The 18,645-nt window shown below is 37.3% G+C and overlaps 1 protein-coding gene and 1 pseudogene across 2 annotated transcripts; one reads left to right on the top strand and one right to left on the bottom strand.

Annotated features, from left to right (window-relative positions):
* The first annotated feature begins 6,234 nt into the window (after window positions 1-6,234).
* LOC143558382 (RNA-dependent RNA polymerase 6-like) lies at window positions 6,235-10,162 on the top strand (annotated as a pseudogene). The gene is made up of 2 exons (XR_013139732.1): window positions 6,235-8,973; window positions 9,284-10,162. The product of XR_013139732.1 is annotated as an RNA-dependent RNA polymerase 6-like (transcript).
* A 2,330-nt stretch (window positions 10,163-12,492) lies between these two features.
* LOC143558381 (nuclear pore complex protein NUP93A-like) lies at window positions 12,493-17,620 on the bottom strand. The gene is made up of 15 exons (XM_077047228.1): window positions 17,513-17,620; window positions 17,338-17,429; window positions 16,437-16,503; window positions 16,086-16,145; window positions 15,900-15,980; window positions 15,568-15,837; window positions 15,386-15,481; window positions 15,162-15,296; window positions 15,003-15,056; window positions 14,840-14,923; window positions 14,670-14,756; window positions 13,712-14,599; window positions 13,458-13,639; window positions 13,085-13,376; window positions 12,493-12,853 (listed from the first exon to the last, which is right to left on the bottom strand). The coding sequence occupies exons 1-15, from the start codon at window positions 17,603-17,605 to the stop codon at window positions 12,776-12,778; spliced, it is 2,559 nt and encodes an 852-aa protein (XP_076903343.1). The 5' UTR covers window positions 17,606-17,620; the 3' UTR covers window positions 12,493-12,775.
* Window positions 17,621-18,645: the final 1,025 nt, after the last annotated feature.

Raw genomic sequence — 18,645 nt, 5'->3', positions numbered from 1 at the left:
CCTTGTAACTGTTTTTTCTAGTTTTAGTTTAATAATGATCTTCTTTTATTGTTTTAAATTGAGCATCCAAACTAACAAACTGATTAGTTATTGTTTTCAATTGTTCAGACAGATTTTCACATTTCGTACAACGGAGTTTATGACTTACCTCAGAAAGTTGATCGTTCACTTCTGCCATGTAAGCTTGATTTTCTCCAGTCACTTTCTCACTTCCTGCAGTTTCGATGTTCACCAAATTGGCCTGTTCGAACACTTCCTCAACTTGCAGATTCCAATTGTATTCCCCGTTCTGTCTGGATATCATCGCCCTATTCTCGTTACTTCCCCCATTCGGTTGTGTTGGCCTGTTCTGACTACGTTCCACTCGTTCATTTGTGCATTCTTTAGCAAAGTGTCCATTCTGTTGACAGTTATAACACCGAACCTTTGACTTATCAAACCCTGGTCTTTCACCAACAAATTTTCTACCAGTCTTCTTCATAAACCTTTTAACTCTTCTTACTATCATCGCCATCTGCCACTGCAGATCCATTTCCTCCAGATCATCAGCATCGATCTGATCATAGTCTTCGTCTAAAGTTGCAGGGTCAACAATTTTACCTTTAATGTAATTTTCGTACGAAGCAATGAAAGATGCATAGAGAGCAAACTGCTGTTCAGCAGATTTAACACTCATGGGCATCTGAGAGTAGTTGTTGTTCGGAACACTTGAAGAAAAACTACCCTTTGTTGTTTGAGGTTTAGAAGTGTTTGTTCCACCAGCTACGAAACACACATCACCGTCCATGTTGAGAGTTACATGACCATCATGAGTTGAGTTAGAGCTCGAGTCTCCCTTTGAGTAGTAAGCAAATGATTCTGACTTCGAACTTGAACTTGAATTAACTTTTGCACCATACATTCCCAGATCCTGAACCTGATCAGCTGGTGTCTCTTTTCGAACCATGTTAAGTTCAAAAGTTCGTAGTTTGTTGACTGCTGTTTCCAAGTCAATGTTGGCAAACTCTTTATCTTCTCTCATCAAGACAGTGTACATCTCCCATTTCGGTGGGAGAGCATCAAGGAGTTTTTCTACGATCTCCTCTTCTTTGTAAACAATGGAATAATTGCTGAGTTCGGTCATCAGGTGATAATATCTCGTGATGATATCATCAAGTGATTCATTCTTCAAATACTTGAACACCGAGAATTGGGTTTTGAGTAGCTTAATCTTGGATGCACGTATCCCCACATTACCTTCAAATCGGTTTTCAAGCGCTTCCCATAGCTCTCTAGCGGTTTTATATTTCCTGAAGGTGTGAAGAATCTCTTGTGGAAGAGCCATTGTTATCGCAGCATGAGCTTTGCTTTCAGCCTCATACATCTTCTTTTCTTCCTCTTCCATCTTGTTGTATTTCTTAATTTGTTCACGACCCTCATACAAAGCCGTTGGTGGAATGTATCCATCTTGAATGCACACCCACATCTTAGCATCTTGATATTTAACATACTGCTCAAACCGATCTTTCCAAGCCACGAAATCGGTTCCCTTAAGCATTTTCGGTGCCTTAGTAGCTGAACCTGCTTCCACTTCCATTTTCACCAGTTCCGTAATATTTATAGAAGTCATATTTGGAAGAAATATAAACGAGCACTCAAAGAAACTAAAAATAAAAATTTTATTCTGAACATTACTGTAGGCGAAGTTAAACTTAACTTCGCTTAAGTCTTAACTTCGCTTGAATTCTTAACTTCGCTCCTATTTAAATTCGCCTGATTAGGCGAAGTTGTAGATAACTTCGCTTAAGTTAAGCGAACTTGTGAGGTAGGCGAAGTTGTTAATAACTTCGCTTAACCTTATATCTTCGCCTAAACCCTACAAACAGTAGCGGCAACTTCGCCTGATGAACAATTGTTTTTGCAGGTTTGATTTTGACGTTTTGCGAGGTATGCGAAGGTGCAATGGGTTGTTTTTGATGGTGGGAGGTGAGTAGGACACAAAAACTCGGTATATTAACGTAAACTCGTCCCGCGAATAGTCGAACGGTACGATTTCTACACCCGTGTGATAATCCCGAACCACACAATCACGAGCAAAAGCTCTGATACCAATTGAAGGTTCCCAGCCGGATCTACACGGAATATCTCGTTCTACGTAGGTGTGGAATCCCTACGTAAGACGATACGAGCGTAGAAGACGATACACGTTAAACACAATCAAACACACGTTACAATACACCAAGAACACGTTGTATTGCAACTGATAACACGTGATACACCGATCACTGATTACACGTAATGAACAACTCTATTACAAACCTAGCTGCAGCTAAACACTTATAACATACGACAACTTCGCCTAACATGTTTAGGCGAAGTTGTTACTAACTTCGCTTGTTCCACAAGTTCGCTCAAATCAGGCGAACTTGAGACAACTTCGCTTAAATCTAAATACAAAACATACTAACTCGATTACAGACACTATATACTGAACTACTGACATCATGTACCAACAAACTGTCTGACTAATCTCAACATCAACAGATTTCTGATCACTAGGATCATACGTATAGTTATGGTTATATGGTGGTGGAACTTCAGAAAATCCAATTCCCCCTTTGTTAATTGGGGAACGTTGAACACTTACGATGTGATCAAGCATTGCTGAGGAATTTCTAAACTGTTCAATTTTCTGTTTAATTCCACCACTTTTACCTGGTAATCAGCTATCTGTTTATCCCTTTCAGCAATTAGTTTGGTTTTTTCTTCTAACACTTCATAACTAAGATCAATTACTTGTATTTTATCAGCTAGACTGGCTTTAAGACTTCTGATATCTTTTTCACTAGCTTTTATTTTTACCGAGTAACTGTTTTCTCTAGTTTTAGTGTAATGATGATCTTCTTTTAACGTTTTAAATTGAGCGTCCAAACTAACCAACTGATCAGTTATTGTTTTCAATTATTCAGACAGATTTTCACATTGCATACAATGAAGTTCAGAACTTACCTCAGAGAGCTGATCGTTCACTTCTGCCATATAAGCTTGATTTTCTCCCGTCTCTTTCTCACTTCCTGCAGTTTCGATGTTCACCAAATTTGCATGTTCGAAAACTTCCTCAACCTGTAGATTCCAGTTGTACCCACCATTGTGTCTAGATACCATAGCCCTATTCTCACTACCTTCCCCATTCTGTTGTGCCGGCCTGTTCTGACTACGTTCGACTCTTTCATTTGTACATTCCTTAGCAAAGTGACCATTCTGTTGACAGTTATAACATCGAACCTTTGACTTATCAAAACCTGGTCTTTCGCCAACGAACTTTCTACCTGTTTTCTTCATGAATCGTTTAACCCGTCTTACTATCATAGCCATCTGCCACTGCAGGTCCATCTCTTCTAGATCATCAGCATCAATTTGATCATAGTCTTCATCCAAAGTTGCAGGATCGACTATTTTACCTTTGATGTAATTTTCATAAGATGCAATGAAAGATGCATAGAGAGCAAACTGTTGTTCAGCTGATTTAACACTCATGGGCATCTGTGAGTAGTTGTTGGTTGGAACATTTGATGAAAAGTTACCAGTTGTGGCTTGAGGTTTTGAAGAATTACTTCCTGCAGCTACGAAACATACATCACCATCCATGTTGAGAGTCACATGACCATCATGAGTTGAATTTGAGTTTGAGTCTCCTTTTGAGTAATAAGAAGAGGATTCTGACTTTGAACTTGAACTTGAAGTAACTTTCGCACCATACATTCCCGGATCCTGAACCTGATCAGTTGGTGTCTCTTTCTGAACCATGTTAAGTTCAAAAGTTCGTAATTTATTGACTGTTGTTTCCAAATCAATATTGGCAAACTCTTTATCTTCTCTCATCAAAACCGTGTACATTTCCCATTTCGGTGGAAGAGCATCAAGAAGTTTTTCTACAATCTCTTCTTCTTTATAGTCAATTGAGTAGTTTCTAAGTTCGGTCATCAGGTGATAATATCTTGTGATGATATCATCAAGTGATTCATTTTTCAAATATTTGAACACCAAGAATTGGGTTTTTAGTAGCTTAATTTTGGATGCACGTATCCCCACATTACCTTCATATCGATTTTCTAGCGCTTCCCATAGCTCTCTAGCGGTTTTGTATTTCCTGAAGGTGTGAAAGAGCCATGGTGATCGCCGCATGAGCTTTACTCTCTGCCTCATACATTTTCCTCTCCTCCTCTTCCATCTTATTGTACTTCTTAATCTGTTCACGACCCTCAAACAAGGCCGTTGGTGGAATGTATCCATCTTGTATGCACACCCACATCTTAGCATCTTGATATTTAACATACTGTTCAAACCGATCTTTCCAAGCAACGAAATCGGTACCCTTAAGCATTTTCGGAGCCTTAGTTGCTGAACCGACCTCAACTTCCATTTTCACCAGTTCCGTAATGTTTATTGAAGTCATCGCTGAAAGAAACACGACTTGAAAACACATAAAATTTTTTTTTTTTTTAATTTGAACAGTGATCAGTAGGCGAAGTTATGCTTAACTTCGCTTAAGCTTAACTTCGCTGAAACTCTTAACTTCGCTTGTTACTTAACTTCGCTTGATGACAACTTCGCTTAAACTTATAACTTCGCCCAAACCCTACGAACAGTGACGACGACTACGCCTGATGAACACAAGGTTTTTGCAGGTTTTAATTTGACGTATTGTGAGGTATGCGAAGGTGTAATGGGTTATAATTGATAGTGGGAGATGGGTAGGACACAAAAACTCGGTATTTCAACGTAAACTTGTCCCGCGAATAGTCGAACGGAACGATTTCTACACTCGTGTGATAATCCCGAACCACACAATCACGAGCAAATGCTCTGATACCAATTGTAGGTTCCCAGCCGGATCTACACGGAAGTATCTCGTACTACGTAGGTGCGGAATCCCTACATAAGACGATACGAGCGTAGGATGCGATATACGTTAAAACCAAGCACAAATACACGTTACAATACTCAAAAGACACGTTGTATTGCAACCCTTCAACACGTGATGTTCAATCACAATTACACGTACTGGAAATCACTATCTCATACAACCCGTAACATATGTATATATGTGTTACGACAACTTCGCCTAACAGACTAGGCGAAGTTGTCAATAACTTCGCTTGTCCACAAGTTCGCTTATATCAGGCGAACTTGTGAGACAACCTATCTAAACCAAAACAAACTAACACGATTACATACACAAACATAACACTAGATACTGAACTACTGACATCATGTACCAACATTTATATGTGAAACAATTTATCATCAAACCATAAATATATTATTAACTTTCATACAATAAAAAAATATAAATTTAAAAAGTAAATAAATATTAGAACCAGATAAAATTATTATATGATTTTTTTAAATAAAGAATAAACCAAAAAATAAGTGGGTCTTGGATCTCACCCAATCCAGATAACTTTTAAACCGGGTTATAACATCTTAGTTATTTGTAAAACCCTTTTATCATTAAACTCTAAGTATATTATGAATTTCTTTATAATAAATAAAATTAAACTCTAAAAAAGTATATAAATATTAAAAACAAATAATGTAAAACAGTCTCCGTAATACGGGGGATAAAAACTAGTATACATATATATATTAAATCCGGGTTTATCGGAGTATCGGGCTGAGATCCGTCAACCACCCAACCCTCCTTTAGAGCCGGCTCTAAAAACATAAAAAAATGGTTTTATATATGGAATTTACTTCATTTGAAAATATAAACAAATCTCCAAGGAGTTTTTCCCCAAAACCCTTTATAGCAGAAGAAGACAGCAAGCAAAAGATTCATTTCAAAGGTCTGGTCTGGTCTGGTCTTTATCACGTACGTACGATCATCATGTTTCTTTTATCTCAATCGCTTTACATTAATCATTCAATTAGGGTTTCTTTCTTCTTCATTTCACTCACTCACTAAAGGTTAATAATCATAAATCCCCAAATTATTCAAATTATATAGTTCTTGATTGTTTGTTTGTTTACTTTGATTCCTAACTGAATGTTGCTCATTAACACACAAAGAGGGGTTTTTGGAATTTGGGCATATTATTAATCAACATGTTCCATAAATGTTGTATAAGTTATGTTATTATTATTTAGGGATATATTTATTGTTATTGTTTTTATCATTCTGCAAATTGCAACCTCTTTTTCTTGTTAATAATTGTATTGTGGGTTTGGTGTTAATCATTTACAGGTTTGAAATCTTGACTTGACGAAAATGGACTCGGAAAGAAACGACAGAGAGTTGATTGTCACCCAAGTCGGTGTGGGTGGGTTTGGTAATGAAGTCACTGCAAAGATGCTTTTGGAGTATCTTGAAGAAACCTCCGGCCAAATCTGGAGATGCAGGTTAAAGAAGTCTTCCACCCCACCCGAGACATACCCCGATTTCGCTGCCAGCCTCGACCAGGTCACCATAGACAACGTCTACGCCAAGGTCGAACCGCACGCCTTTGTGCATTTTGTAGACCCTGCTTCCGCCCTCTCGGTGTTAGAAGCTTCCGGAAGAAGGCAGCTCGTGCTTAACAACAACGTCTTAAAAGTTAATTTAGGCCCGGAAAACCCTTACAGAATGAACCAAAGAAGAAGAAAGACATCACCCTTTAAGTTATCAAACGTGCTTGTTGATGTCGGGCTGATGACCAGTCGGGATGACCTTGCTGTCGGTTGGTGCGGGCCTGATTCCGGTGTTGACTTTCTTATTGACCCCTTTGACCGCAGCTGCAAGTTTCTTTTCACCAAAGATACCGCCTTTTCGATCAAAGACACAAAACATCACGCGGTTATAAAGTGTAATTATAAACTTGAGTTTTTGGTGCGGGACATCAACGATATTAAAGAATACACGGACTACTCGGAGTCGTGTATGGTTTTGGTTTTTCAGTTGGGTTCATGTCCGTTAATATCTTATCGAACCGCTGATGATGACATTGTTAACACGTACCCGTTTGAGATGTTGGACGACGACGACCCATGGATCCGAACCACTGATTTCACTCCAAGTGGCGCGATAGGGAGGTGCAATACTTACCGGGTCAAGATCCGGATTCGTGATGGGTCGAAAGTAAAGAAAGCTCTAGACTTTCTTAAAGATCAACGAGTGCACATCGAACGACGTAACACGAAACTCAGATCACAAAACGAGCCTGAGTTTGGGTTCGCCTTACCCGACCCATTTTTTTCGATTCATTACAAGCCTGACATCTCTTTTCAAGTCATGTTCTTGGTCAATTCGGTCTTACACAGATGCATCATAAATCAGCATCAGTTCACCGAAAAGGTCTTTGACTTGCTAAGAAGTGAGCATGAGGAAGTCAACATGGCTGCTTTACAGCACATATGTTCTTACCGACACCCGTTGTACGACGGGTTTAAACGGTTGAAAATCGTTCAAGAATGGCTGTTAAAGACTCCGAAGCTAATTGAAAAACAATCGGAGCAGAACGATGTCATTGGAGTTAGAAGATTACTCATCACTCCAACTAAAGCTTACTCGTTGCCACCCGAAGTTGAATTGTCAAACCGTGTTCTTCGCCACTACCGAGACGTATCCGATCGGTTTTTACGGGTCACCTTCATGGATGAAGGCATGCGAACATTAAACAATAATGTTCTTAACTTTTACCCCGCCCCGATCGTTAGAGACATCACAGCAATTGTTAGTCCACAAAACACAACAATGTTCAGGCGCATAAAAGATATTCTAACTAACGGGTTTCATCTGTCTGGCCGACGATATTGTTTTTTGGCTTTTTCGGCAAACCAACTTCGCGATCGGTCCGCGTGGTTTTTTGCTGAAAATGAAAAGATTTCGTGTGGAAGTATAAGAACATGGATGGGAAGATTCAATAACAAGAACGTCGCAAAATGCGCAGCTCGAATGGGCCAGTGCTTTTCATCAACATACGCGACGGTTGAGGTCCCACGACATGAAGTGGTAATGAAGCTTGATGATGTCAAGCGCAATGGGTATACCTTTTCGGATGGAATTGGAAAATTTTCACCGGAATTAGCACTTGAAGTAGCTGAAAAATTGCAATTAACTGATAATCAACCGTGCGCGTATCAGATTCGGTATGCGGGTTGTAAGGGTGTTGTTTCCTGCTGGCCCCATATGAAAGGTGGAAGCATCAAACTGGCCTTGAGACAAAGCATGGATAAGTTCGAAACTGATCATTCGATTCTTGAAATCTGTTCTTGGACCCGTTTACAACCTGGGTTCTTAAACCGACAGATCATTACTTTGCTCTCGGCATTAGACGTTAAAGATGAAGTCTTTTGGGACATGCAGATGAAAATGGTTACAAAGTTGAATTTGATGCTTGAAAATACCCAAGTGGCGTTTGATGTAATTAACGCTTCGTGTGCTGAAAGTGGGAACACGGCTTCAATCATGTTGGGTTCGGGTTTTGACCCGAGAACCGAACCGCATTTGCGAGGTATGCTGAGTAGCATACGCGTCGCACAACTTGAAGATTTACGGGAAAAATCGAGAATTTTTGTGAATGATGGGAGGTGGTTAATGGGTTGTTTTGATGAGTTGGCGGTTCTTGAACAGGGTCATTGTTTTATTCAAGTATCGAACCCGTCGGTTGAGAATTGTTTTGCGAAACATGGGTCGAGGTTTAGTGAAACGACCAGGAATTTGACGGTTATCGAGGGTGATGTGATAATTGCAAAGAACCCGTGTCTTCATCCGGGTGATGTTCGGGTTTTGAAAGCGGTTAATGTTCCGGGTTTAGAACATTTGTTTGATTGTTTGATATTTCCTCAAAAGGGGGACCGGCCCCACACGGATGAAGCTTCCGGAAGCGACCTTGATGGCGACTTGTATTTTGTTACATGGGATGAAAATCTTATACCGCCGAGTAAAAGGAGTTGGCCCCGATGGAGTATACTGCTGCTCAAGCTAAAGAAGTACCACGTGGAGTTACACAGAAGGTAATTTATTATTATTATTATTATTATTATTATTATTATTATTATTATTATTATCATTATTATTATTATTATTATTATTATTATTATTATTATTATTATCTAGCTGCATAGTATTCAATAAGCTGAATTGGGTATGGAGGGCATATTTTAAGGGCAAAATGGTCATTTTTCTTCAAATTATGTTCTGTGGTTAACTGTTGACCTGACTGACTTCAGTTTTGCTCATCCAATTTTGAAGCTAAAATAAAAGTTAGGTTTTGTTTTACTTTACAAGTCTAATTCTAATTTATTAATTTATTATTTCCAACAGGAAATAATTGGGTTCTTCGCAAAGAACATGGTCAACGACAGTCTAGGGACAATTTGCAACGCGCATGTTGTTCATGCTGACTTAAGTGATTACGGGGCCCTTGATGAAAATTGCATAAAGTTAGCTGAACTAGCAGCGACAGCTGTTGATTTCCCAAAAACCGGTAAAGTAGTCAGCATGCCACATGAGCTCAGGCCAAAACTGTACCCTGATTTCATGGGTAAAGAAGAATTCCAAAGCTACAAGTCTGAAAAAATTCTTGGCAAGTTATACCGTCAAATTAAAAACTTCCATGACACTGACGTAACACCAGGTCCCCCCGAGCAGGAAATCCTCCCTTCGAGTATACCGTATGATAAAGATCTCGAGGTTGCTGACTCGGAAAGTTTTCTGAATGATGCGTGGGGATGTAAGTTATCATATGACCGACAGCTAAACGGGCTTCTCGGGCAGTACAAAGTGGCCCGTGAAGAAGAAATTGTAACAGGTCATATTTGGTCGATGCCAAAGCACAGTAGCAAGAAACAAGGCGAAATGAAGGATAAAATCAAGCATGCTTATAGTGCTTTACGGAAGGATTTCCGGAAGGTGTTTGACCACCTCGATGCTGAGTTTGACCATGCGTCTGAAGAGGAAAGAAATGTGATTTATGAGAAAAAAGCATCTGCGTGGTATCAAGTTGCGTATCATCCGGTTTGGGTGAAGAAAGCTCTGAAGTTGCAAGAGCCTGATCAGGAGGGCGAAATGGTAAATCTGAGTTTTGCGTGGATCGCGGCGGATTATCTTGCAAGGATTAAGATCAAGCGTAGGGGAGTGGGGCTCGGGAATTCTGATAAACCGATTGATAAGCTTGGGCGTTATATTGCTGACCGGATTTGACCAACTCGGGGGGGTTGATTTTGAAGTTTGTTGCAGATGAAATATTTAAGATGATTGGAGTGGCTGACAGTGACACTTAGCCTCCAAACGACCGCAAATGTGCAAGGTAATTATAATAATATTATTGCACTGTCATTTCATGGAGTGTCACTGGTGGTTACCCAAGTTATTGAGTCCAAATGACTAAACATTGGCATGGTTTGTGTAGGTGGTGAGGGAGTTAGACTTAGACTCATTGTTGACTACATGACAGATTTATCAAATGGGATGAAAGTTGAAAGTTGCTCAGAGTGAAAGGATGACTTTTTCGGATTGAGGTCTTTGGGTTTGTCAAAATCTATCCAGGTGCTGAGCAAGTATATGATGCCTTAATTAGGTTGTCAGTTTTCGACTTACTAAGATGGGCATTATTATGTTAATTTGGGATATGGCATGTAAGCACTGTGTGAGCTTGCTTCTGTAGGATCGTATGTCACTAGAAATGTTATAAATTATGTATTTGTCACACTCGTCAGGATAGATGAGTTATGTATAACTTGTTTGGGTTACACCATCTTAACTTCCTAAGGGGTTGTGGTACATAAAAAGTTACGGTTAAAATGTTATTTACATCAGAATTTGGTAAATTTGTTTCTTTTTCCTTCTTTTGGCATTAGCAATTTTACACCTTTTACAAAAACGTTGATTGTTTTGCATGACATATATATGCAAACCTTCATTTACCTTGTGCATTTTCAACTCTGTAATAACTTAGAAAGAGGAGGATGAGGTGTTAATAGTTTTTTTAATTAAATTTAATGACCCCTTTTATTTATTTTTCTTTACTGATTGTTATTATTATTATTATGGAATTAATATGCAAACAACTGTGAAGTGAAAGGAAAAAAATCAATATACGAAATACAAAGAATTAGGTGATTTGGATCATTGGATGGTTGTTAACTAACTTACCTTGCATCCAATCCATTCTTTTGATATCCTTCAAGACATTACTTCTCTCAAACAAATTAAAAATCACCTTAAAAAGTTTGTGATCATCTTTGCTCTTCTTACTAGTTTTGGTTAGTGATCATCACTCTATCTTTTCACTAACAATGACAATGATCAGTCTTACATATACTCTATGATCGTGATAGAAATCACCTCTCACAAAAAACTACCCTTCTCTTCTTAATTTTCTATTTATTTTCGGTTTTTCAAGACCCCAAACCATGCTAGAAACCATCTTCTTCATAAAAGATGCTTTCTAACAGTTTTCGTTTTATGCTTCCATGTAACAAAATATATCATTTTCTATAAAAGTTAATAAATTTTATAAACAATTTCCACATATTTGAATTATGCTATAAAAATTCAGTATTTAAAATACCATATTGATTATATAAACCTTGTTCTAGGGATCATTTTTAACTTTGCATCTAAGCGAATTCTCATAATCCTTTATTTTGCAAACCTCGAATTATTTTATAAAACTTTTGTGTTAGTTTAAAGAAGATATATTTTTATGGACTATATAAAAGTGGAGTTATTTTAAGTGATCTAAAGCTCAATTTACATAATCATCTTATTTTTTTCTTTCCACTAGCGTGTCTTGCCCACCGAAGAGAGTGTTGACAGGTTATTGAGATAGGGGATTCGAGTTTGACTTGATTGATTTGTCCATATGCACTCGTAGTTTTTCTAACTTGTTTAGCCTTTGAAAATGTTTTTACATACACCTTCGATGATCAATGCAAGACACAACCGTAATATTGATCATGGTTCTTATGTTCTCATGTTCTTTAGCTTTTGATCTTAAGTTTGCTAAAAAGCAAAAGACCATAGAGGAGGATTAGGTGTTTATTTCATACCTAAAAAAACTTAAAAATAAGGGGCATTAAGAAAAAGTTAACTTGAAAAGCAAGTGTACATCCCCTCTAAGGCTCTAAGCCACCTTCAAGTGACCAACATTAATACAATTTATAATCCCCAAATTCACAAACAAAAACATTAATATGAGACAACATCTGCATTTAACACTTTCTAAAAACTATTTAAAAGGTATAATTATTGTATTGCAGCGAACGTAAACTGAATTTGAGCAGGTTTACCGCCTCAACGTCTGAGATCGACAACGCTTTACCTACTGACGCCACCCCATTGGTCCACCTCAATTTTCATATTTTTTTGGTTTTAATTTTGCTTTTAGTTCCAATATTATAACGCATGTAACCGAAACAGACTAAATTCACGTCAAATTAAAACCTCAACGCTCGTGTTTATCACCACCCAAGCTTAACTGAACAGCCCGTCACATAGCGCCAGGTCAAACACTAGTTATTATAAAACCACTTTAGCCAACCCTCGTCCATTAACGCGACACGTACTTGTTGACTCAACTATGGTTAAAATTATAACCGACATGAAACAAAATTGAAGTGGTATTCGCCTACTAAGTTATGAATAAAACATCCCAAAACACAAAAAGAGCTCTAGAAATTGACATTTGCAGATGAAAACACTACAATAGCAGCATATGCACCGTTACATTGATAATAATAACCATACATTCATAGTTGCATAAAACTTGGTCTCTTAACACTCACCAAAACAAATCTTACAAGAACTTGGGCTTCACAAGGTACGCGCCACTCTCTCATACAAGTCACGCGGCCAGTTGCGATTCAAATTATTAGCAAGGAAATTGGCAATCTGCACAGAGATGTAAATAACTTAAAACTTTTTAGTATAAACTATAGACCGAATTGAAACTTGATTTAAATACGTGTTAATAAAAACACTCTTTCAGGGTTAAAAAACGATTTCAGTAACATATTTTTGAGTGAAAAATGACTTGTATCAAGCTATCTACCAAGTCTTTTTAGATCTTGCATTTTTTGGGATACCAAATGAGTAGCTTTTTATATCTTGACAACAACATACCTTGGTCCTTAGTGCACGAAGTGACCCGTCTGTATCTCTGACATTGTCAATACACTGAAGAACAACCTTAAGAAGATCTGGAACACATGCTTGAACATAGGGAGACAAGTTTTGAAACATGTCTGCTGAGGTGTCAGGTGCTTGGGGATCAAATGGTAGAAACGGAAGCTTAGCAACCTCCCTTAAAGCATCTAGATAATGTTCTTGTCTTGCTAATTTATGAATAGACAAAATCGTCTCAAGCTGTCTTAACAATGTTTCTTGCTCCAACACATATTCTCTCTCTTGCAGACTGCACAATTGTTCACAAGTTATCATAAATGATTTTCAGATATCACAATAATTAGTTTCAGAACCAAAGTTAAGATCTAACCTGACGTGTGGATAATATTTAAACGTCTCAAGCAACTCGTTTCCAGAATGAACAAGCCCAGCTGTTCGGCTCTCACCATCCAATCTACCACGTGATAGAGAACATATAGCTTCCGAGAGACCCTTGTTAATAATATCCAATGCTGCTGAAAATGCCCCAATTCTTTTCTGAATCTCTATAGCCTGAAATTCAAGATAAATGTTACAGAAAACAGTAATTGACTTTTTTAAGGTCAACTTTAAAAGAAAGGTTACTTTGTCATTAAGCCCGGCTTCCTGACACTGGCGAGCAGCTTCAACCAGAAACGTGTGTCTATCTTTCTGATTATTCAAAAACCGCCCTAATTCACCTTCACCCGTGCCTCTTGGTCCAAGTAATAACAGAATCCCACCATCACGTAACAAAATTTCCATAAGAAGCTGTTGCATCATCAATAACCGCTGCCTTTGCTGGTCTGCATTTCCTCTGCCCGACCATGACACCTGTCCACCGCCAACTGTAGCAGCCGCTTGTGCATAATATTCCAATGCCACCGAAAGATTATTATGCCTCAAGTAAAGTGAACCGTACTGTCTAATAATACTAGCTGACTCAGCAAAAGCATCCATCACCCCTATTTTATGACCAGTCCCACCAACATCAGATAACACACCGTGGTCTGATAACACAATTGCTATATGAGCAGCATCTATGTTATACCCCTCATCTCCAATATCTTTAGACAGATAAATGACAGCTGGCACCAACTGTATACTCAACAGTAACACGTATGGATACACTAACGGGTCCTTTCCATTCTTTGTATAATAAGATGGTTCAAATTTGTTTAAATAAGCTTGCAGATCATCCAGGCTGTAAGGTGAGACGCCTTCATTTAAAACAACGGATGTCGAGTCACGAACAGCACATAACTTGAACCACAAGAAATCTTCTATGGTGTTGAAAAGTGTAGGCTGTTCTCTAAGCAGGCGGTCAATCTGCCTGCGGGACCCGGATATGAGTGCGTATAGAAGTAACTTTTTCTTGTCAAAAGTACCGCGGCCAGCTCGGTCACCAATTCTCAACATTTTTTCACATTCCTCTGCAGCAATAGAAGCAGTCTCCACTGATACCATGCCTCCGCTTGTTATCCATTCTGCCAGCTGTCAAATTAAGAACGAGTTATTGGTTTAACTAAAAGACTTGAATATAATAAAATATAATATAATATACCTGTGATGAGAATTGATGAGAAACGCGAGATCGTGAAGCAACTTCTCTTGCATCATCATAGTACCCAGTTCTCAAGCAGAAATAAATCTGTATTATACAAAACATTAGTAACTTAATTAATAAATAATAAACTAGTAGAAGTATATGCTTGTAAGTAAATCCAAATACACCTGCTGCCATGTGGTATCAAGAGGAGGCTGCCTACGAGCATCACCTGCATCAAAATCAAGAACACCATAGTCTCTCAAACGAATCTGCATAAAAACATTGAGTCAGAAAAGATACAAGTCCATCAGAGTATGTTGATTAGCATTGAAGTAAGTGACCACAAACCCTAAGAAAAGCATGAATCCTTTGCAAGTTTCCAACCACTCCACCAAGAGCAGCCTACAGTAAGAAAAGTGTAAAACATAATTAATATACAGATAGTGCAAAACATATGAGATTAAATGAAAACACTTAACCTAAAGAAAAAATAATATATTATATTACCTGTGCCGGATGACTTTGTATCATTTCCATGATATACTTCTCATGCCCCAACTCGAGGTGTCTCCTTGCACCAATTATTAGCGACATTTTCTTTGAAACATTTCTTGGAAAACTTGAATTCTCACCCATCAAAGTCTAATATAGCATAAATTATGAGAAGATGATTGGAATATAATCATACAAAATGTTAGTCATATGAACAAGATTGCATTGTAAGTCTGTACCTGAATTAGATGCCAAATCTTACCCATGGTAACAGATTTACCACCAGAAGCATCCAAACCAAGACTTTCATATGCACTCTTGAAAGCAGTAGCTGGCTGCCAAATGATTAAATTATTAACATGCACGTTTATTGTAAACACAAAAGAAAAAAAAATGAGTGATTAATTATCAGCAATCTTACTTTAAATGATAAACCACGCTGTCTGGCATCATTTAGAGTCCTAACAACCGCAGCATATGCTTCAGCCTTTTTATCAATGGCTGACTTCTCACCTACTGGCACAAGCTCCATGCTAGTGGGACCAGACGAAACATGAGGGCTAGATGTTAAAGATAATATCGGTCCTGAACGGGTGGCCCCAAAGCTTGACTCGTTCACATTGATTCTTGGTAATGTTGAAATGCGGCTCATGCTGTGAAGAAAATCCCTTTTTTCCTTTTGCCAGTCATCCTAACGAATACAAAAAAAAATAAACGTTCAAAATTAAACGCATAACTGTGTAACAAAATAACTGTCATCATGTAGTCACTAAAATTTCTGAGATTATCTTTCTGGGCTTCCTGAACAGCGGAGACCATTGCCATTTCATGAACCTGTCAATATGAAATTGTGACAAGTGTTGCCATTTATTTAAGTAATTATACATAATCCATGCACATTTAGTTCATTAAAAATGCAGCAGTAGATGTGTTAGGTACCTGCTGCAAGTACTCCTCAACGCTTGTAGCCTCAGCCGGGAAAACATCCTCAAAAGTTGTCTACAAACAAAGTTACAAGATCTAACTCGGTAAAAATGTGTGAAAAGTAACCGATATACAACTCTTAAAACAACAAAGTAGCATTGAAAAACTAACTAACATAGAAAATCTAAAAGAACAACCCAATTCAAATTCTAACACAAAAGTGGAAAAGCACAACTTGAACTAAAGTTTATTTTTGCATCAAAAGACAACACTCACCGCCCTAGTGAAACAAACTAGACATATAATGGTACACATAAACAAGCAAATACAATCAGCCTGACATGCTTCAAGTTAATTAAATGATACCTTTAATTCAAATGATTTTAATTCACGTGCCAGTTGCTCAGCATTTATCCCCTCGCGTGCAAGTAGCCTGCACATAAGTTAACAGGTTACATATATTAACAGGATCCATCATCTAATATCAAAAACCAAAAATATCATCCTTACATATACTTCCTTTTCGTAATACTTTTTAGTTGTTTTCTTTACTTTTTAGTTGTTTTCTTGTATGTTGTATGAAAATACACGCGTAATGCAAACTCTAAATTATGACCACTATATTGAACTTCATTTCATCACCAAGATACGCATTTTAGCAAATTAGTATCATGTCTTCTTTAAAAAAAAGGCAAGTAAATCCTAGTTATCTGAATATAAACCACAACTACAGATGCACTCACTTATACAAGTAAATCAAAAACTTGCATTCTGTTTTAGTTAATTTTGAAAAGTCCAAATAACAAGAATTTCCTGTACAAAACAATCAAAATGTATTCATTCACCAAACAGTAGTTTACATCCAAAACCACTTTCGCAGTGTAAAATCATGCACGGTGCTCGATAAAAAATAAACTCCATCGTATAAGAGTGTTGGGAAACAACTATCATGTTTGCATTACTTATTCTTAATACCGTAATGCACCATTGACGTATCTTAATAATTCAAGTTGGTGACTAGCTAATAACGCGGTTTCATATTGTCATCTGTCCACCAACTCCATGTTAAATTGTTTCTTGTTTTTTCCGCTTTGCAAACTTAACCTCAACTAAATGAAGCTATTATATAAACTATATCTCCATCATTCATCACACTAATTAGACTGAGACAAAACATTTAGTTTTTAACAGATATCTAACAACAATTCTAATAAACTTATTTTCTAATAAACAGGAAATGAATAAAATGCAATAATCAAAAGCCTACCTAGTAGCTGCAATTGATTGAGAAGGAGCCTCGGTTCTTAGGGTTTTGGACTTGAGCTTCTTTGACAGGGCTTCTAATTGATCCAAGTTTCTCTGAGAAGGGATAATATTAATATTAATATTAATTAAGCACTATAAGCATACACAGTGCGAGGTAAATGAATAATAATAACCACCTGAAGAGGAGGAAACTGAGCAGCTTGTTCAACAAGTTTGGAAGATGAATGTAAGAGATCCGTCCAGCTACTCATGTCTGCGTCGTTCGCCATTGATGCGCCGAAAACAAAATATTATTATTATTACTGTTATTGTTATGGTTTTGGGGTTTTGGTTTGGAGCTCAAAACGCGAGAGCCCTAACTTTTGAAAGCCAGGGGTATTATTCCCGTATACTATTGTATGTATTTTATCTGTGTTACGTTATATTATACGGACGGAAATTATAAATAAACACGTTAATTTTTAAACATATGTTTTGTTCATTGATGTTGTACTTTATGCTCTTAATGTAATATACGTTTTGGTCGGAATGCATACATACATGTGAAATATATTACATGTCATATATGCACTAATCGTAGATTATGCATCTGATCCCTAATTAATCGCTAGCCGGTATTCTACCGACCAATCGCCGTATAATCATTACTTGGTCAAAATAAGTCAAAACTGAATATTTATATATAAAAGTTGGTGTGTGTGTATGAAAAATTACACAAATAACAATCCAATTAATTATTAGTCCATATCCAGTCAAACTAATGCTTAGCCCAGTTTTACAACACTGATTTTTTGTTATTAAAAAAACTGATGCGCATGTAATTATTGTATAAGATAATAATCGAACGTCGGCTTCAAAGATGGTTTTACGGAATGTTTGGTTTTTTTAATTGGGATTTATTTTTGGTGTATAGGGTCAAGATTGTTGGATCGTAAGTACTCAAGCTGAGTTTGTTAACTTTATATATTTATTTTATTACAGATATTGATATATAAACGATAAAAATATAACTTTTAACAACAATTTATATAAAATTTATAACTAGAGAATTTATAATATTACATGTTTTAACTTTTGTTTTTTATAATGTTTTAAATACAAGTGGCATAATATTTGCATTATTTTCATTTTTTTTAATTGGTTGGCTATTATTATTTAGGATTATATCTGAATGAGCCTCACTTTGTGTCTGGTGGTAGAAAGTTTTGGGTTTGAGACCCAAGTTTCATCCCCACTTTTGGTACTTTGGATGGATATTAACAATGAATAATTTTAGCTGGGCATTGCGAGGTTGTCAGTTTAGATCCCG

The sequence above is a fragment of the Bidens hawaiensis genome, unplaced genomic scaffold (genome assembly GCF_021521415.1).
Source record: "Bidens hawaiensis isolate Kalapana, Puna unplaced genomic scaffold, B.hawaiensis_p1.1 tig00019447_1, whole genome shotgun sequence".
Taxonomy (NCBI): domain Eukaryota; kingdom Viridiplantae; phylum Streptophyta; class Magnoliopsida; order Asterales; family Asteraceae; genus Bidens; species Bidens hawaiensis.
This window is presented reverse-complemented; position numbering and strand designations above follow the sequence as displayed.

Coding starts and splice junctions, on each gene's coding strand:
- LOC143558381 (XM_077047228.1), bottom strand. CDS start 17,605: ATGGCGAACGACGCAGACATGAGTAGCTGGACGGATCTCTTACATTCA. Junction 15,297..15,385: donor AGATTTGGCATCTAATTCAG/GTACAGACTTAC, acceptor ATGCTATATTAG/ACTTTGATGGGTGAGAATTC. Junction 13,377..13,457: donor AAATATTATCCACACGTCAG/GTTAGATCTTAA, acceptor ACAATTGTGCAG/TCTGCAAGAGAGAGAATATG.